General features: G+C 38.0%; 1 protein-coding gene across 2 annotated transcripts in view; it reads right to left on the bottom strand.

The window, feature by feature from the left end:
• Positions 1 to 22,843, bottom strand: part of CNTN6 (contactin 6) — a 322,134-nt gene that overhangs the window by 107,218 nt on the left and 192,073 nt on the right. For both annotated transcript variants that reach the window (XM_055381222.2, XM_055381221.2), the window contains exons 6-7: positions 5,462 to 5,665; positions 3,283 to 3,385 (exon numbers count right to left, since the gene is read on the bottom strand). In XM_055381222.2, coding sequence (XP_055237197.1) covers positions 3,283 to 3,385; positions 5,462 to 5,665 — 307 coding nt within the window. The remainder of the gene's footprint in view (positions 1 to 3,282; positions 3,386 to 5,461; positions 5,666 to 22,843) is intronic.

Raw genomic sequence — 22,843 nt, 5'->3', positions numbered from 1 at the left:
TTTTTCTGGGTCAAATATTGCTAGTTTAATTTTTGTCAAAAGTTTAGGAGCCGGGCACGGTGGTTCACGCTTGTAATACCAGCACTTTGGGAGGCCAAGACGGGTGGATCAGGAGGTCAGGAGTTAGAGACAAGCCTGGCCAACACAGTGAAACTCCGTCTCTACTATAAATACAAAAAGTAGCTGGGTGTGGTGGCAGGTGCCTGTAATTCCAGCTACTCGGGAGGCTGAGGCAGGAGAATCACTTGAACCGGGGACGCGGAGGTTGCAGTGAGCCGAGATCGTGCCATTGCACTCCAGCCTGGGCGACAGAGTTAGACTCCGTCTCAAAAAAAGAAAAAAAGTTTAGGGACTCCTGTATTATAAATTTTACCTTTTGCAATTTAATAATATGTTGATTATTTCCATCACCATGGAGTTAATAGAAAATAAGACACTGCTTTATTTATTTTTAAATTATTCCATATACCTCATATATCCCAAGCTTCATTTTTCCTGATTAGATATTATCATGTATCTGGTTACATATATTTGTGTGTGGAGAAAGAAAGAGAGAGAGAGGGAGAGAGACAGAGAAAGGGAATGTAGCACGGGTTTACACTTGGTCAATTCAGATAGACTATATGATGTCCGTGTGTTACTCTTTCAACTTTTCTATAGGTTTGAATAATATAAAAATAAATAAATTTAAGAAACTGGTATGTGAGCAGTTCAAAGACTATATTGATCATGTTATCTCCTTTTCTTCCTTCCTTTCTTTCTTTCTTTCTCTCTCCTTCCTTCCTTCTTTCTTTCTTCCTTCCTTCCTTCCTTCCTGAACTGACCCTAATTGCTCCTTTCTCTCTTATACTGTCATCAATCCTGAGACAGAGAGAACAGGACTGGGCTGGGAAAGATGAGAATTTATACCCCCTCTGAGATACCTACTCTCCTTTGAACATCCTCACTAATTCAAACATTGTTTATATAAAAGCAGAATGCGGTCTGCGCAGTGGCTCACGCCTGTAATCCCAGCACTTAGGAAGGCTGAGTCGGGCAGATCACGAGGTCAGCAGATCGAGATCATCCTGGCTAACGTGGTGAAACCCCATCTCTACTAAAAATACCCAAAAAAAATTATAATTAGCTTAGCGTGGTGGTGGGTGCCTGTAGTCCCAGCTACTTGGGAGGCTGAGGCAGGAGACTGGCATGAACCCAGGAAGCGGAGCCCGGGCGGCAGAGCTTGCAGTGAGCTGAGATCAAGCCACTGCACTCCAGCCTGAGCAACAAAGCAAGACTCCGTCTCAAAAAAAAAAAAATAGAATGAAATTTGGATTTTGGTTTTAGAATAAGTCAGTGAGCATTTATTACATAAATGCGAAGTCTTAATGTTTTAACATGTATTATCCATTCTAATCTTCACAACAAACATACAAGGTGGAATCATCATAACTCCTTTCAGATGAAAATATGGTAATTCATAGAGATTATAAGCATGTTTGCTAACAATCAAATAACTCTTCAGAAAATTGGGAATTGAATCTGTCTCCCAGGATTTCAAAAGCAGTTCTCTTACTATTTACTTGGAAGTTCCTAAATTCAGAATTTAAAATCAGGTGGGCCTGGGTTTGAATTGCTTGCTTCCTCTGAATAGAAACATAAAATTGAACAGGTTACTTCTCCAATCTGAGCTTCAGTTTCTCATATGTAATGAAAACGTAACTTGCCCTGCAAGATTATGACAATTATATATATTGTATCATAAATGCTTAGTTATAGGTGCTTAGCAAATGAAATTATTTTCATTAGATTCTTGAGAAATAGCCTCAACATTTTCAATTATTTTATTGTGGAAGACCATTTTTTAATTTCAGGAATCTATATTTCCTGATGCCAAATATGATTAAATAAGCTATTAATATTCTTTTCAGATACTCTCTTTGGTTTTCTTTTAAAATTAATTATCTAATTATCAAAGAATTTGATGACATTTAATATTTTTATAAACCTTAACTTCTGAAAAAGCCTGAAAATGGTGAAAGTTCATCGTGTCTTAAAAGGCAGACAATTAAAAACTGATGTAAAGCCCCTATTTGTCACTTTCTTAAGAATCATTTAATCAATCAATAATTATTTATTTGATAAATGCTATGAGACCCATACTCTATGAAAATAAAATACGGTCTCTTAAATCCATGAGAAATGACTATTCTGAGAAATTTCATTCAAAGATATGCAAAACTCCATCTATAGAAAACAAACTAAGATTTAGTAACCACCGTTATTTGGATTGCTGAGTATGTTTAACTAAATAAAATGACTGAGACATTAAAGGATGTTTTCTAGAATTTTGAGACTAAGTCACTATTTCTAAATGTGATGGCCACATTAGGAATAGACTTTGGATTTAGAGGTAAGCCCTCCGAGCTTACCTCTGAGTCAGTCAAGTCTTTTACTATTCAAAGTATGTTCTGTTTACAAGAAGCATGACTAATATATGGGAGCTTTTTAGAAATGGAGGAATCAAACATCACCCTAGACCTCTAGAGTCAGAATATGAATTTAACCATGTCCCCAGGTAACTCACATGCATACTAACATTTGAAAATGACAGTCTAGTCTATCTGTCTCTTTCTTTTTTTCTGGTGTTTATAGGCACAAAAATGAAATTTGTATACCTCCAAAAAGCAAAGAGGGGTTCTAGATATCCCATGCAAAAATGTAGGTATTTTCCTGGCTTAAAAGTATTCCAAACCTGTTCCTAATAAATGCTTATCTGAGTAAAACAAAATGCCTCCACTATCAGGGAAGGTTGGGCTCAATTCTAATTATCCACTACGAACAATGGACTTTAATTAGTCTTATTTTGGAAACAAGCAGTGGTTTTTTATTTATCAGAATTGTTGGTTAATTAAGCAAGGAAATACTCCAGGCAATGTATTTCTGGATGTAGGACAAGATGGAGTGAAGGATGCGTGGAAGGTTTAGTGACTTGCCCATCATCTTATACAAGTGCACTTATTCCCTTGCAATGTGCTGCCTAAATGGGTCTCATTATGCTTAAACTGAGGAAATATCAGCACCTGTAGGGAAGAATTGCAGCCCTGATCATTTTCAGTTACAGGCCTGGTCATTGTCTCAGTATTAGACATGTTTGTTTAAATTCAAATCAGAAAGTTCCACTGTTGCCCAGCATTTGAAATCTACTTGGTAATTTACCTTAGAGCAATATTTGAATAACAAAAAGGTTTTTAATAAAAAAAAAAATTAATGCAACCAGGAAAACAAAAACAAAAACCTTACTTTCCAAGGGCAAAACATTCCAGTTTTACAGATGAATCCTTTGCAGCTTGTATAGTTTCAGGAAAACGCACTTCAATCTTTGGTTCATATTCCCCCATCACACCTGTTAAATATCAAAAGAGCTAGCAGCATTTCTGGAGAATAGAAGTTTTCTATGAAGTAAATGCTTCATTAACCAAAACCTGATTATTTCTTCTTAATAAGAGTTAGGGTTTTCAGTTAAGAATTGGATACATATAGTTTCTAAAATGCTTCTGGGTTTTCAAAAAAGACACTTTTCTAGTGACATCCACATTTATCTACCTTTCAGGGAAGTCAGAGAGCTAGATCTGATTAATAAAAAAAAAGAAAAGAAAAAAAACAACAACAACGGGACGTTTTCAGCTAACACTGGCAGAAGTCTTAGTCCAAAATAACAGTAGTTCTGCAGCAGAACATATAAAGGCATCACATTAATTGAGATAAAAATGTAAATATTCACATATTAGTACAATAAGGTTTTGCCGCTCACTAAGTTTGCTGTATACCTACACGAATTTGTTTTAAGTTTTAAAACTTTCAATCCAAGGAATTGGGGATATGTGCTAAGATAAGAATAAGATGATGGTATAACCTATTGTAAATACACTACCTACCAGAGGAGTTGTAACAGAAATATATCTGTAGGCTATTCTCATTAACTTAATTAATTTAATCAGTGACATCTCAAGATTATTTAAATACTTTGATCATTTTTAATATATGTACCAAACGACAGAGTAATACATTCCTAAAATAAATACATTGTTGGTGGCCAATATAATTGCAGAAAAAGTAAAAATTACAAAATATATATGAAATAAAAATACTTAATTTTTAAGACTTGATCATTATAAACATTCAAAGAGGTTATGGTGAGAAGGTAGTGAGTACTACTTCATTCAACTAAGTTGGTAGGTTTTATTCTTTTTCACTTTCTTGACATCTGATATTTCCTACATGCTCACTTTTAAAAGAGGTTTGATTTTTGTATTATATATAATACTTCTGCTCTATTTTTCCTGTAAATGTATTCAAGGGAATAGAGGGGATAGAAGAAGGAAGGAATTAAGAAGGGAAGAAGCAGAAACTCAGAGTAGACAGGAAACAAAAAAAGGAAAAACATGGTAGAATCTCCAAGTATATTGTTGGCTCATGAATTCTTCTGGTCATAAATAGGAGGATTCATTGAAGGAGATAAATTGGACTTAGGAATAAGTCTAATGGTTGCTGAAATCTTAATGAAGACCTTGCAAATACATTTGGGTGGTTAGTGATTATAAAAGCTCTATTATAAGAACTCCTTCTATGGGACTTGTTCCACAATTCTGTTATGCTTCATTAGCATTATATTCTTGCTTTTCTTCAACTCTTCAGAGGGGAGAAAAACTCCACGAGGTATTGCATTTCAAGTCCTGAATACAATCACAAAATGCACCAACAAATTTTCTACCTGTATGAATCCCACCGTGAACATTTAATTAAAAAAACAACTAGAGAATTTTTCCACTTCAATGACTTCCTGAAACTTTCTGGCTCTTTAAATCTTGTACCAGCTATGACTTGACTAAGTTACAAAGCTCGTCAGAGACTAGTGTGAATTATGTTCCTTGGAGGAATATAATTAGTATAAATCTTGTGTTTCATTCTTCTCTGGAATGCTCATAATTAATGTTGGTTTGCTTTGCTTTCCTTGGATATGAACTTTTCCCTCCATTTTGCCAGCCACGTAAATAAAGGGTGAACAAAAAAAGGGGCAAATATGGAAAAAGGGGCCATTAAAAAGTAGCTGCAACATATGTTCATTAAAAATATATTGATTCAGTTATATGTTTGGCAGCACCCACACGTGCACACATACACACACGCCAACTCCCCGAACATCATTTTTGTTTTTACAAAACAGTCTTTAAGCAAAAAAAAGACAAGCTGTTTCAATGCCAGAAAGGAGATGGCTTGGTATACCCAGAACCATGTCTACTGCACCATGTGGGTGAATTAGATAATTTTCTGTTATATTTCTGGTTTACATATTTGTGAATTGAACCTAAACTCCTAATTTGGCTCCACCAAACAAGAAGGAAGCAGAAAGCTTTACGAATCTTCCCAGGCTTTAAGGGCCACAGATAAAGTATATTCCCAAGATAACTCATTATCTTACCATCAGTGCGCTGCACTAATGGAGTGGGCGGACCTTGAACACTTCTCTGGGCCTCTTTGTTAGTTATAAAGCAAGTGTAGTTGCCCACATCTGATGGTTCCACTTTGGCAATGTACAAGTTTCCCGTCTCTTGAGATACAAATCGTCTATTGTCCTCTTGGACGTATAAGGGGTTATCATTGAAGGTCCAGGCATAAGATAAATCTGAAAAACAGGAAACAAAACAAAACAAAACAAAACCATACTGTCCTTACTGCATTCATTCATATCTGAAAATTCTTTGTCCTACTTCCCCATAATTAGAAGAAAATTGTGCCTCTATTTGCTCAGTTGATAGCTGTCACCTGGTGTAATTGTAATATTCCCTTATATTGAAATATAGCTCAGATTGGATGATAAATTATGTGGGCACTTTCCCCATCATTGACTTTTTGGCATTAAGGATGTAACAATAGGATGTTATGGAAATAAGTGGATGAGTTTATTAAGAAATACCATAAGACGTATAAAGTAATAACGGTTCCAAATGTACACTGAATTCCTTCAGAAAAACCTATGCTGCTTCAAAGCAGTGTTTCTCAATGCATTATCAGAAGAATTAAACATACTTACAGGTACTTGTTAAAAATTTAACTTAAAAATTTCAGTTCAAGAAGTCTACCACAGACCTTGAAGTTCACTCATTTGATCATTACATAATTTCTTTTTTATTTTTAAAGAGATGGGGTCTCACTATGTTGCCCCGGCTGGTCTCCAACTCCTGAGCTCAAGTCATTCTCCTGCCTCAGCCTCCCAAAGTGCTAGGATTACAGGCATGAGCCACTGCACTGGCCTGATTATTACATAATTTTAAGCTGCTATTCTGTGACAGTTTTAGGTCTTAGAGTAAAACCAAACAAAACCTGTGCCCTATAAAGGTCACACCAGTTAATGCTAATTGCCAATAATGTGAGTAATCTCAATGAAGGATAACATATGCTTTGACAAAGGCATTATAGGGAGCCCAGAGAAGGAGCCTAGAATCATGTGTCATCAGAAAAGACTTCTAAGAAGTAATTCCATTTTGAAACCAGCAGGATAAACTAGAGCTATCCAAGTGACGGAGGAGTCGACAAGCATTTCTCCGAGTAACTATCAAGAGCATAAACATGAAACAGGGCACACATTGTTTTTACTGAACATCAATCAGTCCATCTCTGGAAATCTTGCAGGTAACTGTATAGATGACATAATGAGTATATGTTAAAATGCACAGAACTTGTGTTCTGTTTAATCACTTGTGACCATTATATACCCCCTGTAACCATCATTCCCCAAGTAAAATAAGGAAGATTTCCATGTCTTCAGAAATTTTCTCCTGTTTTTTTCTACCGCTGCATCCACTACTGGATTTCTATCATCATAGATTATTTCTGCTGTCATTTGTATGTCATAATAAAATAAACAGAATGTACTATTTTATGTCTGATTTCTTTCATTTAACATAATTTTAAGGTTCACCTATTGTTTTCATGACTATAAGTCCTTTCTTCCATTATATTGTGGATAGTATTCCATTTTATGAATATACCATAATTTGATTGGACACCTTCCTGTTGATGAGCATCTGGATTATTTCCAGATTGAGGTCATTATGTATTAGGTGGAAATAAGCATCCTTGTCTAAGACTGTCTGTATACATTTTTATTTTTCGTGGTTAGATTCCTAGGAGTAAGCCATAATGTAGATGTAAGTTTAACTTTATAAGAAATGACAAAAGAATTTTTTAAAGTGGTTGTATTAGTTTATACTTCCACCAGCAATATTTGAGAGTTCCAGTTGTCCCATAACCTCACAAAAATCATGTGCTGTCAATTTCTTTTGTTTTAGCCAGAAATCTTTGAGCAAAAGCAAATATTCATATGTATTAAAGCTTGGTGAATATAATTCTTCCTGAAGCTAAGACATTAGGTGTACTGCGGAAAATAGGTAGAGTAGAACTATGTCTAGGGAAGTAGAAGAATATAGCTGGTCCAAAGGAGATCCCCAAAATAGGTGGAGTATACAGGTACTCAGGGTGGAGAAGGGGAATATGCTGCAACTAAGTCAAAAAAAGTCTTCAGTTGGATGGACCCTCATACACTTTGGAATTATAGTTCACAGGGGGGTAGTTTATGCATCTTGGAGCCTCTTGTCCAAACAGAGAGCTGAGTTGCTATTTGCCAACTGTACTTACATTAAAAACTGGCACAGAAGCAAGACATGGCAGAGACAAAAGAAGCTAATTATTTCTGATATGTTCCGGTAGGCTTCCTCAGCTGGGAACAGACCACCTGAAACATTCTTCACTAACCTTACTAAATTTAAATTCCCAAAAGTAAAAGGTGGCAAAATAAACTGACAGCTATTTTGGACTTAAATCTGATCTATAGAGACAAACTCTTGAAAATGGGAATGAGGGAATATTGTCATTTTGTCATCCCTTCCATCGAGAAAAAAAAATGTATGAAGCATGAACCATACTTAAAGGAATGAGATTTTAGGAAGGAAGGAATAAAGGAAAAAAGGAGAAAGAAAAAAGGGAGAAAGAAAAGGTGGAAGGAAGGAAAGAGAAAGAAGGAAAAAGTTAATCTATTAATAGTGGGGAGGAGCAAAATAATTAATTTCTCACAACAATTTATAGATGATGTCAGTAAAAAGAAATTTGTCTCTGCAGACAGAACCCTGATATCGTTCCCAGGAATGGAGAAGAAATGAAGTAAAGATTAGACCAGGAACAACAGGAGCACAGTAAATGCTACTTGCGCATGAAGTGAGAAAATGCAAAAAGTGTCATTAAACCATAAAAGTAGTGTCATGTGGGAAAAAAAACCTAAGCAGCATTGTTAGGTAAAAAGCATGTTATGAGTGTGGGAACTTGTGTGTGTGTGTGTGATATGTTTATGCAAATTCTTACATTTAAAAACCGGGAGATGTATACAGTGGTTTTCTCAGAGTGAGTGGAGGGAAATACAAAAGGCTTTTACTCTCTTTGTAATGTGTTTGTCGTATTATAATTTTAAATTGCTATGCATTTTTTGTGTAAATGGAAGAAAGAATCAACAGGATAAGAGTAGTGTCAGAAAGGCTAAACACTAGAATGAGCTGCAACTTGTAAAAACAGGGTGGATAACATTTCTTATTCTTACTCTGAACCGTTCAAATGGATGTTTTATGTTTTATGCAGGCACTGATTCCCACACCTGATGTACATTAGAATCACTACAGAAGCTTGTTAAAATACAAATAGCTAACTCAATTCTTAGCAATTTAGTTTTATTTATTCTGTCTGAGCCAGGTATCATGGAATCTGTGTTTTCAACACCCTCCAAATGACGCATGCAATTGACTGAAATGTTTTGTTCGGAGCACCCATTATTGAAAGAGGAATTAAAAATATCAAGTTTATCAAGAGATAAAAAATAAAATGTAGCAAAAGCCAGTCACAAAAGAAAGTGATAAAACTTTGATTTTGCCTCTGGAAAAAAAGATTCTGGAAGCATATTACAGCCGTCTCTTTACATTGAAGAGCTGCCACATGCATAAAAAGTTAAATAAAACCCTCTCTATCAATGTCCAGAAGGCAAAAGTAGGACTCGTGGCTGTTGGAGGTGACAGAATGCTGTTAGATTTAATATAATAAAGAACAGTCTAAATTTGAGAAGGACAGCAGTAGATGATTTACTAGGTAGTGAGTTCTTTATCATTAGACATGATCAAGCAGAGTATGGATGAACACTACTTGGGATGTTGCAAAAAAAAAATTATTTTGACGATGGATGGGGGTTAAACCTAAGCTTCTACGAATGGTTTACTTCAGCCTCAACATTCCTTTGATCTCCCTAAGAGTCTATACTTTTGGATCAAGTATGCACAGATGCAATTTGCTTTTAATTTTTGAAAAATGCTTTGAGATGCTCGTGCTGTTCTCATGTATTGTGTCTTTATTTTCTTTTGCAAGTCTCTATTGGAGTCTTTCATCATACCATGTGGTCTCTTGCTTCAGTTTCTTTACTGACGTCCTTTGCTGCCTCACTTCTAAGCCTGTTGCTGTCTCCACCAAAGAGATGCTCAAAGGTTTTTGTTTGAAATCAGAGTCATCTAGATAGTAAATTTTTCTTCAATATAAAGAGGAAGGAAAGAATGTAGTTCAGATTCCCCTGTTGTCATTGACTCCTCATCTTTTGAACCTTTTTGTGAAATAAAGACAATCTTGAGCAAATTCCCAGGGCCATGTCTCAGCTTACGGATCCTTATTCAATGACTATTTGTGGAGAGAAATACGCTTTAGCTCTCTGAAATCCAATGTCACCCCTTTCACTTAACAAAAATTACAGTTTGCCACTAGTGCCCAAGAAATCTTTGTATTCTTCAACCTGTAATCTTGGGACCTGAGACTGTAATTTTCCTCTCTCGCCTGGTGAATTCATTTTTACCTTAGCTGATAAACTTTCCAATCTATTCCCACATGTGGTGTGTCCTTCTTTAATAGTGAGATATTTAGAAGCTGCTGGAAGAATCTAATCCAGAAATAGGGAAGATTACATAAAGATTAATAATAAATTCAGAAAAAAACTTTCATTTCATCATGCCAGCAATTGCTTTATGAGGCTAAGGGTGCAAGAACTAACAGTATAAAGGTAATTTCCCAAAATTGTATTCATAACATGTGGGAGGAGTAGGGCTTGAACTTAGATCCTTCAGATGCCAGATCTTTGCTCTTTCCCTAATAATACTGTCAGAGGTATTTGAACCAGAGCAGCTCCATCTTGAATACGGGCTGTGTAAAATGAGGCTGAAACCTGCTGGGCTGTATTTGCAGAAAGTTAAGGCATTTTAAGTCACAGGATGAGATAGGAGGTCAGTACAAGATACAGATCGTAAAGACCTTACTGATAAAACAGATTCAGTAAAGAAGCCAGCTAAAACCCATCAACACCAAGATAGCAATGAGAGTGACCTCTGGCTGTCCTCACTGCTACACTCCCATTAGCGCCACGACAATTTATAAATGCCACGGTAGCATCAGAAAGTTACCCTATATGGTCTAAAAACAGGAGGTATATAATGATTATTTTGCACATAATTAAGAAATAACCATAAAAATGGAAAACCAGCAGCCCTCAGGGCTGCTATGTCTATGGAGTAGCCATTCTTTTATTTCTTTACTTTCCTAATAAACTTGCTTTCATTTTAATCTATGGGCACGCCCTTTATTCTTTCTTGTGCAAGATCCAAGAACCCTCTCATGGAGTCTGGATCTGAACCCCTTTCCCATCACAATAGCTTTCTACTTTTCAATGTCTTTACAATTCATCCGCTTTTTCTATGTTCATTTCCTCTCCTTAGCTCGTCCTCCTCACCTTTAACCTTCCTTCAAAACTCCCAAGCTCCACAAGTAACCAACCTTACTCACATTCTAAGACAAATGTTCCTCACTGTCCATTCCCTCCCCCATTAACATTGCCTGTCCTGCGTCCAATTTCGTAAGAACTTCATAGATAAATAAGTTAAACTGCCATGTGAAATTACTGTAAAGTACTTATTGCTAATATTAGCAGGGAGTAGAACAGACACAAAAACTTGAATTTTCCCTCTTAAATGGGCCTCTCTGAAGCAGAGGTTCTAAACTTCACCATGAAGTTCTGAAAACTTCAGAACCCCTTGGAAGACTTGCTAAACCACAAGCCGCTGGGCTCCACCCTCAGACTTTGCGATTCAGTAAGTCTGGGGAGGAGCCAGGAAATGTGCATTGCTAACAAGCTCCTAGGTGAAAATGACATGGGGGGGTCTGGAGCTACCCTTTGGGAATCATTGATAAAAATGACAAAACTCGCCGGGCGCGGTGGCTCACGCCTGTAATCCCAGCACTTTGGGAGGCCGAGGCGGGCGGATCACGAGGTCAGGAGATCGAGACCATCCTGGCTAACACGGTGAAACCCCGTCTCTACTAAAAATACAAAAAATTAGCTGGGCGTGGTGGTGGGCGCCTGCAGTCCCAGGTACTCGGGAGGCTGAGGCAGGAGAATGGCAGGAACCCGGGAGGCAGAGCTTGCAGTGAGCCGAGATCGCGCCACCGCACTCCAGCCTGGGCGACAGAGACAGACTCCATCTCAAAAAAAAAAAACCAAAAAAATAAAAAAGACAAAACTCAGTCTCCTCTGCATCATCACACTGGGAAGGGAAACGCCTGGATTTTGAATGGTGGACCACCTTGTATATTTGCGTTTGAGTGGCGTGTTGGAGTCTGGAGAAAAGGCTGTTTCTTAGTTTATAAATTCATTAAACGTCTAGGATGGCAGGGATTTGCGAGACTTGCCAGCCCAACCACTTCATTTTCACAAGTGAAGAAGCAGAGGGGAATAGAGTTAGCAGCAGCTCTGGGAGTACAATCCAGGTGCCCTTTAGTGCCCTCTGAATTGGTGAAGATGTAAAGCTGCAAGTCTTTGCTGTCATAGTATTTCTCACCCTGCCCTGCTCCCTTCTCCCCATGGGCTGGCTCTTCCCAGTCATCTGAAGAGCCAGCCTGCACTGGGGGCTTTTATCTATTTTGTTCCAGCATCAGCCACTGCTGTGCTTAATTTGTGTATCTTTTAATGGGGAAAGAAAAAAAAAAAAACCTTCCAAGTTGGAAGTTTAAAAACCTTCCCATTTGGCTTTTCTTAATTAAATGTATAATTCATGAGCCACTTAGGTTGAAACCATTGAATTTTTAAATATTTTCTCCACCATCTATGACATTTATCAGTTATTAACGGTTGTGATGCATTTTCCCTGTGATGAGTCAGCAGTAGCATTAGAGTTGAATGATAATTGGTCCTTCCTGAAGCATTTGTTTGTAGTTTCACAATGACTCCATCCTCTACAATTTTATTATTATTAGAAATGGCAGATCTGCAGTAAGCAATTGAAGACTCTATCTGCTGCTCTCTGAAGCATACAACAAATCCTATTTTCCCCAGAGCGTGATTAGGTTTTGACATCTTTTACAGCCCTGTATCTTGTACTATAATATTTAAAATACAAACAAGAAAGATATATGCAATTATACCTATTATATAGCATGTAATTTTTATTAGAGGAAAAATATCTCGTGTGAAAGAGAAGCATCATGATAAACATTGACAGTGACAACTTCTATTGGCACTTTAGAACAGATCTCAAAATTGATAGCATGTTTCCTGAGGCAGAAAATAAATGAGTAGAATAAAGAACTTGAGGTATAGTGTTCAGATTTACTGGGTAAATCCCCCCTTTGGAATATTCCAGAATGTGTGTACTTTTCTGCAAACCTTGTGTAGTGCTCCAGGGTTAAATGTGACTGACTCTTGGGTGGTCAATCATGGTTATGCTAGCTCAGTGGCAAAAACCTAATCCAAGAAGAATAATTCCTTTTCTGGATTGAAGTCATTGATATTAGGCTGAGGAAGTTTACGAAGTAATCCAGAAACGTGCCTAACACCTTTAAAATCCACTCCTATTTGAATTCCCATTCGTTCCACAATTACTGCTTGATCACCTGGATTTTATTGGATCCCTTCTGATTTACACATCTACTGTTTGGAATCAAGGAGAACCATCTTTATGGTTTTTTTTGTAGTTTCCCAATGACTCCATCCTCTACAATTTTATTATTATTAGAAATGGCAGATCTGCAGTAAGCAACTGAAGACTCTATCTGCGGCTCTCTGAAGCATACAACAAATCCTATTTTCCCCAGAGCATGATTATGTTTTGACATCTTTTACAGCCCTATATCTTGTACTGTAATATTTAAAATACAAACAAGAAAGATATATGCAATTATATCCATTATGTAGCATGTAATTTTTATTAGAGGAAATTTCGTGGTCTTTACGGCCTACGAATGACAGTTAAATAAAGGTCTCATGGGTTCCTAATATTGCTAAGTTCCAAATAACTATAGAACTGGTTGTACATTGGCCAAACCTACTTGGAGAAGGAACGAAAACACAGCTGTCTCAAGGCAAACCCCAAAACTGTGGTTCGGCCTGGGAGGCCACATGAGTTACTGGCTTCTCACAGGAAGGGATTCAAGAGCGAGCCAACAGTGTAAAGTGAAAGCAAGTTTGTTAAGAAAGTAGAGGAATAAGTAACAGTGGCTACTCCAGAGCTGGCTATTTTCGTGGTTATTCCTTGCTCATATGCTAAACATGTGGAGGAACATTCATTAGTTTTCTGGGAAAGAGGAGGAGAATTCCCAGGACTGAGGGTTCCTCGCACTTTTAGACCATATCGGGTAGCTTCTGGAAGTTGCCATGGAGTTTGTAAACTGTCATGGCGCTGGTGGGAGTGTCTTTTAGCACGTTAATGCATTATAATTAGCATATAATGAGCAGTGTGGATGATTAGAGATAGCTTTTTTCACCATCTTGGTTTTGGTGGGTTTTGGCTGGCTTCTTTACCACATCTTATTTTATCAGTGGGCTCTTTTTGACTTGTACTTTGCAAAGCCAGTCCTACCGGACTCTTATCTCATAGCCAGCTTCTGAGTGAATTGCTAGGAAACTTCCAATTCTTAGGGAGACCAAGCAAGTCATAGGATACAAATATATGAGGACTAGACTTCTCTTTTTCTTCCCAATTTCCATCTTTTATGGATGAACTTAATACAGTGAATGTAAGAGATGGGCTGTACCAGTGGTTTTCAACTAAGGATAGTTTTGCCCTCTAGAAGATATTTGGCAATATCTGGAGACAAATTTTCCCACAATTGGAGGAGGCAGTGCTATTGGCATCTAGTAAGTAAAAGCCAGGGATATTACTAAACATCTTAACAACGTGCAGAGCAGTTCTTCCAATAAAGAATTACTCCCGTAGATGTCTATTAGATCTGCTTGGTCCAGAGCTGAGTCCTGAATATCGTTGTTAATTTTCTGTCTTGTTGATCTATCTAATATTGACAGTGGGGTGTTAAAGTCTCCCACTATTATTGTGTGGGAGTCTAAGTTTCTTTGTAAGCCTCTAAGAATGTGCTTTATGAATCTGGGTGCTCCTGTATTGGGTGCATGTATATTTAGGATAGTTAGCTCTTCCTGTTGCATTGATCCCTTTACCATTATGTAATGACCTTCTTTGTCTCTTTTGATCTTTGTTGGTTTAAAGTCTGTTTTATCAGTGACTAGGATTGCAACCCCTGCTTTTTTTTTGCTTTCCTTTTTCTTGGTAAATATTCCTCCATCCCTTTATTTTGAGCCTATGTGTGTCTTTGCACATGAGGTGGGTCTCCTATGTATGTCTTTGCATGTGAGATGGGTCTCCATGTGAGATAGTGAATACAGCACACAGATGAGCCTTGACTCTTTATCCAATTTGCCAGTCTGTGTCTTTTAATTGGGACATTTAGCCTGTTTACATTTAAGGTTAATATTGTAATAGCAAAGACTTGGAACCAACACAAATGCCCATCAATGATAGACTGGATATTATGTCTATCTATCTATCAATGATAGACTGTCACATTTTCTTTAAAATGTGGCACATATACACCATGGAATACTATGCAGCCATAAAAAAGGATGAGTTCATGTCCTTTGCAGGGACATGGATGAAGCTCGAAACCATCATTTTCAGCAAACTAACACAAGAACAGAAAACCAAACACCGCAGGTTTTCACTCATAAGTGGGAGTTGAACAATGAGAACACAAGGACACAGGGAGGGGCCCATCACACACTGGGGCCTACTGGGGGTAGGGGGGCTAAGGGAGGGATAGCATTAGGAGAAAAACCTAACGTAGATGGCCGGTTGATGGGTGCAGCAAACCACCATGGCACGTGTACCCCTATGTAACAAACCTGCACTTTCTCCACATGTGGCCCAGAACTTAGAGTATGATAATAAAAAAAGAAAAAAAGAATTACTTCCTATCTCCCCGACATCTGGCCCTGCTGCCACAAAGTGTACCAGTGTTGGAAAACCCTGACTTCTACACATGGTAACAGGCTGCAACAGGAGAGTTCTGTTTGATGTGCTGGAAAGCAAGGAAAACAGTCTTTCTAAGAGTGAATGGAGTCTGAAAGTGGAGGGAAGGAATGTGCAGCATGGGACTTAAAGAAATAAACTTTCTAGAGAGCTGACTTTGGCCAGCTATGAAGAGTGGGAAGAGCCATGAGCTTCCTTGTTCTAACACTGTACACTAATTTTCGGCAAATCAGTAGACCTCTCTGTGTGTTGTTTACATAGTCTCCAGTAGAGTAAAGAACTCTTGCTATCTTCTTGTATTATTTAACAACTTTTAAGTGTCTCTTCTGGACCAGATTATGCCAGAGAAAATTAGGGAGAGGAATAAATGCACTGATGTTTAGACAGGATCTTTTGAATTCCAGAGACAAGATCTTGGCCAAGCTATGTTATAGTTAGTTGAATTTAGTTAACTATAGTTGTTAGCTAACACTAACAATTTTAACACAATACTCAATTTGTAAAATTGGGATATCTTCCCTGAAAATGTTAAATGAGTTGAGGTATTGCAAATGCTGAGTTGAGTGCCTAGTACATAGTAGGTATTCATTATCTTATCCAATTATGTAGTATTAAATATTACTTATATAAGGTGAGTTCCAAGTTTAGCTCTTCAAAGCAGATCTTTTGCCCTAAACATGTGACCCAGCTGCCTGCTAGAAACTTTCACCCTCGTATCTACTGGCATCTGAACATTAACATCTCCTAAAACAAATTCCTGATTTACTCCATCCTTAAACCTGCTGTCCCTTCATCAACTCCACCCCAATAAATGATACTCCATTTTCCAGTTGCTCGGTCCCAAATCCTTGGAGTTATCTTTTACTTTTCTCTTTCTCTTATAACCCACATTCAATCTTTCAGGAAATTATTTTACTTATACCTTATAAATACATACTGAAGACTGGTAATTATCTACCTGTCTATAGCAATCCACCTGGTCCAAGTCACCATTCTCTCTCACCTGAATTAACACAATCACTTTTTAACTGCTTATGTTCTTGCCCCTCTGTGGTCTACTATCCAGAGTAAATTTTTAAAAATGAAAGTCAGAGAAAGCATGTCATTCTTCTGAATATAATCCAGTGAATTTTCATCTTACTCACAGGAAAAGGCAAAGTCCCTAAAATGTCTGAAAGTAAGGCTGTGTGTCCTCATTTACTCTCCTGTCTGTTCATTTTACTTCACCTATGCTGACCTCAGTGCCGTTCTCCCAACATGCTAGACATGGTTTCCCCACAGGTTCTTTGCACATGCTATTTCCTCCACCTGAACTGCCTTTACTTTATGTGTCTCACTCCCTCACTTCTTTAGTTCTCTGCTCAAATAGCAGTGAAACCTTCTTCTACCTTAGAATATACAATAGCAACAGCTACTATTTCCTATCCCCTTTTATTTTTCTTCTGGCTTTTATTACCAGCTGTCATGCTTTATATTTCTTTATTATAAGATTCATGGAGCTAAAAACTTTGTCTCTCTTTTCCACTTTATCACTAAAATGCAGAAAAACGAGTGGCACTTAGTAACTACATAATAAATATTTCTACAAATATTTATTTGTAACTACAAATAAATATTTGTTGAGTGAATACCCAGTGTACAAGTTCAATAATATGGTTATTATCGTTACTATTATTATTATACCAAGAGGCAACTATTGGGCCTGTCTGCCTTTTACACTTTCAGAGAGCCTCACAGTAACATACCCACTGCCAATTTGACCTAGCCACTAAGACAAAAGCACTTTCATTTACTCCAGAAACAGCAAGCACACCAACTGGAGGAAGGGGATGTTAAGTTTTAGCACTTTTTTCTCTACATAATTTTCCTCTTTATTCGATAACACAATTGTGAGCCTTTGCTTGGAATGACTTTTAATTTAAGTGGAATTGTCAACGTCTTTATTGATGCAAATACAAACAGTGGGCTCAGACAGTCGTGCTATCTTCCTGCTACAGACACAGATGATCCAAACTTTTGGCATCAATTCAATTGTTCTACCAACCTGAAAGTTGCATCTGAGGAGAGAATGGAACATTTCCTCTAAATCAAATTTTAAACCTATAATTTTTATGAGCTCGGGATTGAGAGTTTCTTGTTTGTTTGTTTGTTTGTTTGTTTTTGAGACGAAGTCTCACTCCTGTCCCCCAGGCTGGAGTGCAATGGCGCGATCTTGGCTCACTGCAACCTCCGCCTCCCAGAGTCAACTGATTCTCCTGCCTCAGCCTCCAGAGTAGCTGGGATTACAGGCGCCTGCCACCACACCGGGCTAATTTTTGTATTTTTAGGAGAGATGGGGTTTTACCATGTTGGCCAGGCTGGTCTTGAACTCCTGACCTCAGGTGATCTGCCCGCCTTGGCCTCCCAAAGTGCTGGGATTACAGGCGTGAGCCACTGAGCCCCGCCGAGAGTTTCATATCCACCCAATGAAGGGAAAGAGTGTTCTTTACTTTGGATAAAGTGAAACTATTACTACATAGTGAAAGGGGGTTTAATTATTGTAGATAACATGTATCGTTGCTTCATTCTGTCATTTTTAAATAAGATTTCCTATGAGGCTGGACTAACTCACTGGGTCCATGGAAGTTTATTGATTGCTTGTGTTCATATTCCTTCTTCAGTTTTGGTTTCAAGGGTGTTATATCTATTCTAAAATTTAAAGGAAATTCTGCCTTCAGCTCTGTTGCAGATAGTTTGTGCAGACTTTTTTTGTGACGAGTGACTGAAATTTAACAAAAGCTCACTTTGGAGGTGAGTGAGAATCCATGGTGGAAAGACCTCTCTGCATACAGCTCAAAGTTCAGCCAAAGGCACGGTAACATCCTGCTCCCCATAAATAAATAAAATAAATACAAAATAAGTTTTGTGGGCTGGGAGCAGTGGCTCACACCGGTGATCCCAGGACTTTGGGAAGCCGAGGAAGGCGGATCACATGAGGCCAGGAGTTGGAGACCCACCCTGTCTCTACTAAAAATATAAAAAATTAGCTGGGTGTGGTGGCATGCACCTGTACTCCCAGCTACACAGGAGGCTGAGGCAGGAGAATCGCTTGAACCAGGGAGGTGGAGATTGCAGTGAGCCAAGATGGCACCTCTGCACTCCAGCCTGGGCAACAGGGCGAGACTCCCTCTCAAAAAAAAAAAAGAGTTTTGTGTTATCTCTTTCTGTTGCATGAACTGAGGGATGACCTTAGAACCCTGCAGGGACATAGTGAAAGAAATAAAATATTTTTGTTTGGCCAACTAGTAAATTTCGTTCTGCCAAGCACTGAGAAGCTAAAGGAGTACTGAATTCTTCTGAGATAGGTGTCCAAATAGGGAAGAATTATAATAGATACTCGAGGGAATTGTTGGAGATTGTTGGAAAGATGTGGGAAGTCACAGCCTACCAGTGAGAGAGCGTTTAGGAGGAATGAAGGAGGCGTTTAGCAGGAATCTTAATGAAGTTTTGTAATCAGATGCGCACTGTAGTCCTCTCTGTGCTGTCCTTACAAAACTTCGTGAAACCTACATTTCTCGGAAATATTTTACAGATAAGATTTTTTTGGAAATATGGGAACAAGGACTGAGTCTGGTCCTAAGGACAGAGATTCAGTTACAATCACAAAACCCATCTCTGATTAGGGAATAGGATTAAAAGAGAAATATACTCCTCCACTCAGATTACAGAGAGTGGTGCCTGTTCTGCTTCCACATTTTGAAATGATAAAATAGAGCGTCTTGAACTGTGTCCTGGCATTATTGCTTAGGTTATTTTTCTTTTTCACTATGATGCCTTCTCTGCTAGAATAACCTTTCCGTGTAAAACCCTTCCTTTCTAGAGGAGCAGGACATTTGCGTCTGTGCTTCAAAACTGGGTGGAAAGCATCCACAGCAGGCCTAGGCTGGAGTCAGCGCTCCTTTCGTTTATGCAGAAGAAAGGACAGCTCTATAAAAGTACCTGTTTATTTGGTTTCTGTTGATTACTCTGTTTCATGGGGTTGTGACCAATCATTTACATGGAAAAACCATCTAGACACTTTTCTGTTTTGTTTTTAAAACATGGAGCCATTCTTTGCTGGGTAAATTTATAAAATTTAGCCATGTCGATACTTTTTCTTACTCTCCTATAAAGTTATATGTGTGTGTGTGTGTGTGTGTATACATATATATATCACACTAAAATATATTTGATAGGCCTGCCTTATTAAAAAAATGTTTTGTATAATTTATGTGAATACACTAAAAAGAAAGCATAAAGAATTCAGGATATTCTGATAATATCAAGTTTAACATGATTTCTCCCTTGTTGCAGAACTCCCTGTGAGACTCATTCTTGCTGACTGTTTATGTTGAAAAAGACAACAGAACTAAGTTATCAAAAATTTCATGTAAAAATTTCAGCCTTTGCTGCGCCTGGTGGCTTACGCCTGTAATCCCAGCACTTTGGGAGGCCGAGGCAGGCAGATCACGAGGTCAGGAGGCGGGAGGATCACGGGGTCAGAAGTGAAACCCCGTCTCTACTAAAAATACAAAAATTAGCTGTTCATGGTGGCACGTGCCTGTGGTCCCAGCTACTCGGGAAGCTGAGGCAGGAGAATCCCTGGAATCTGGGAGGCGGAGGTAGTGGTGAGCAGAGATGGGGCCACTGCACTCCAGCTTAGGCAACAGAAGGAGACTCCGTCTCAAAAAAAAAAAAAAAATCAACTTTTACGGCCTTCTATCTCTGTGGAGTCTGTGCTACTTCTCTTTATGAGAAGCTTTTTTTAATATTTACACATGAGATTTAAAAAATAATTTGGCCATGCCAACATTTACTTTACAGTGCTCTGTTAACTCCGTCTGCCCCCATGAATATATTTCTAGGACGTTGCTCTGTGAGAGCCATGTGTGGTAGGAAATATGGAGCCTTTAGGGAGATTGGAAATAGAAGAAATAATATTTGAGAAACATATTGTAGGGCAAAAATCCCAAGATGACCTTCAACGACCCACGCCCTTGTATAATTCTCTTCATTTGAGTGTGAGTGCGACTTGTAACAGGATGAGAGATCATATCCATGATTAGATAAGATTAGATGGCACAGGTTGATTTAAAGAAACTGACTTCAGCTTTTGTGGGCATGATCTGTATCAGGTGAGCCCTTACAAGAGATGGGGCTCTTCCTCACTAAAGAAATTTGAAATGTTCGAGGGACTAAATGTGAGACAGATTCTCTGTTCCTGGCTTTGACATTGGACAAATGCTCATGGCAAGAAATTCAGCAGCCTCTACAAGTTGAGAGTGTCCCTTAACAGCCAGTTATCAAGGAAACAGGGACCTTAACAGCAAGAAACATGATTCAGCCAACAAATATGCTTGGAATCATGATGAGATGCTACTTGTAACATAAATTAAATCTCAGACCAGGTGCGGTGACTCATGCCTGTAATCCCAGCACTTTGGGAGGCCGAGGTGGGCAGATCACCTGAGGTTAGGAGTTTGAGACCAGCCTGGCCAACATGGCGAAAACCCATCTCTACTAAAAATACAGAAATTAGCTGGGTGTGGTGGTGTGCAAATGTAATCCCAGCTACTCAGTAGGCTGAGGTAGGAGAATCGCTTGAACCCAGGAGGCAGAGGTTGCAGTGAGCCAAGATCGAGCCACTGCACTCCAGCCTGGGAGACAGAGCAAGATGCTATCACAAAAAAAAAAAAAAAAAAGAATTGGTATTACACAAGTTTGCCATTACTCCCATGCAGCAAGATTATTCAGGTACAAAGGTCTTAATTTAAGGCAGTTTTTCTAAATCTGTGACTTAATTTTATGGCATCGACCCCACGGGCGCTATTATAATGAGGGCCTCACATACTTTCAAAGATCAACATATCCTTTAATGTTGATAGGTGACAAGGTAACAAGGACAAGCGTCTCTTGTCTGGCTGCCTTTTGTTAAATTTTTTTACATATGGAATTGATTCATTTACAAATATTTTACATTTCTTTTATTCCCGATTAAACAAAGTTGAAAACAATTTTCAATAGTGTCAAGAATATTTGAATAATATCATAAGAGCATAAAATGACATAGACTGACAGGACAAACTGATACCATTTTGCATATTTTGTCATCTTAGATTATGGTGCTGGAAAATAATCTTCTATACCGTGAAAAAATAAGCACCAAAAGAGCCTCAGCAATTATTGTGTGTTCTGAAACAATATTATTTTATCTCAATATAGCATTAAAAGCATTGCAACTCTTCCCTATCGTATCAGGTGAACATAATGCCATAATACTCTGTAATAATACCGAATAAGATATTGTTAACTTTGAATTAGCTTTCTTTTCTTTTGGTCATGGCAATTCATGAGGTTGTGTAAAAATAATAATGGAAAAACGCTTTCAAGTTTCTCAAGGCTCATAAATAAGATTTGGTTTAACATTAAAAGTAAATTGCTTAAGTTTTATTTTTAAACATCTGTCCTGTGTATTCTAAAAGTTCTCCCGTTCCAGAGTGGAAATCAATTATAACAACTGCAGTGATAGTTAAGAGCTGAGGGTCTGGGAACCAGACTTCCTGGATTTGAATATTGGCTTCATTGCCTGCCAGCTGCGTGACCTTGGACCAGTTAATTAACATCTTTCTATTTCTCTATAGTGTACTGAGCCTGCAAAACAATAATTATACTCATATATCTCTTCTAAGTTTTTGTGAAAATTTAAGAATCTAATACATGTTAAAGTCCTTGGGTCTGTGCTGTGTAAGTCCTTGCTGTTATTAAGCTTTCTATAATATAGTTAGTGTGATATTGGTTTGTACCAAATGACTCCATGGATGTTTTCATACTACCTCCTTCAGGTTCACTGTGAGTTGAGAATCATGACTAAATTTACCAAATCATGTGAAATTTCAGAAAATCCATTCCCAAGAGGATGAGAATCAGTAAGTAGTTTGGATCCCTGACAATGGGCCAGTCCACTGACCAATCCAGAGTCTTCCAAAGTAGAGGCTGGCATTTATTGCTTGATTTTTTACCATTGCCGGGAGACATTCTGATTTGGTGCTATACAGAATTTGCTTCCAGTTAATGGGGCTCTATCCCTTCCAGTAATTAATGTGACATTGCCAAGAGGAGTGTTAGTTGGAATTTGCTTCTCCATAGAGCCCAAAAATAAAAATGTAGTAACAATCTTAACTTCCTTTACTTACTAAAGTATTAGTTATTACACTACTCAATTTACATTTATTAGCTCATTTAACATTTACGACAAAACTAAACAAACAAACAAAAAAAACAGTTAATGTCTCTATTTTGTAGATGAGAAAACCAAGCCTCAAAGTGGGGTAAATAAATTGTCCCCTTGTCATGAAGTTTGCCTGTCACAGCACTGAATTACAGCTGCGGTCAGTTTCTCT

Source organism: Gorilla gorilla, chromosome 2 (assembly GCF_029281585.2).
Source record: "Gorilla gorilla gorilla isolate KB3781 chromosome 2, NHGRI_mGorGor1-v2.1_pri, whole genome shotgun sequence".
Lineage (NCBI taxonomy): Eukaryota > Metazoa > Chordata > Mammalia > Primates > Hominidae > Gorilla > Gorilla gorilla.
Note: the sequence above shows the minus strand (reverse complement) of the source record. Positions and strands in the feature narration are given on the sequence as shown.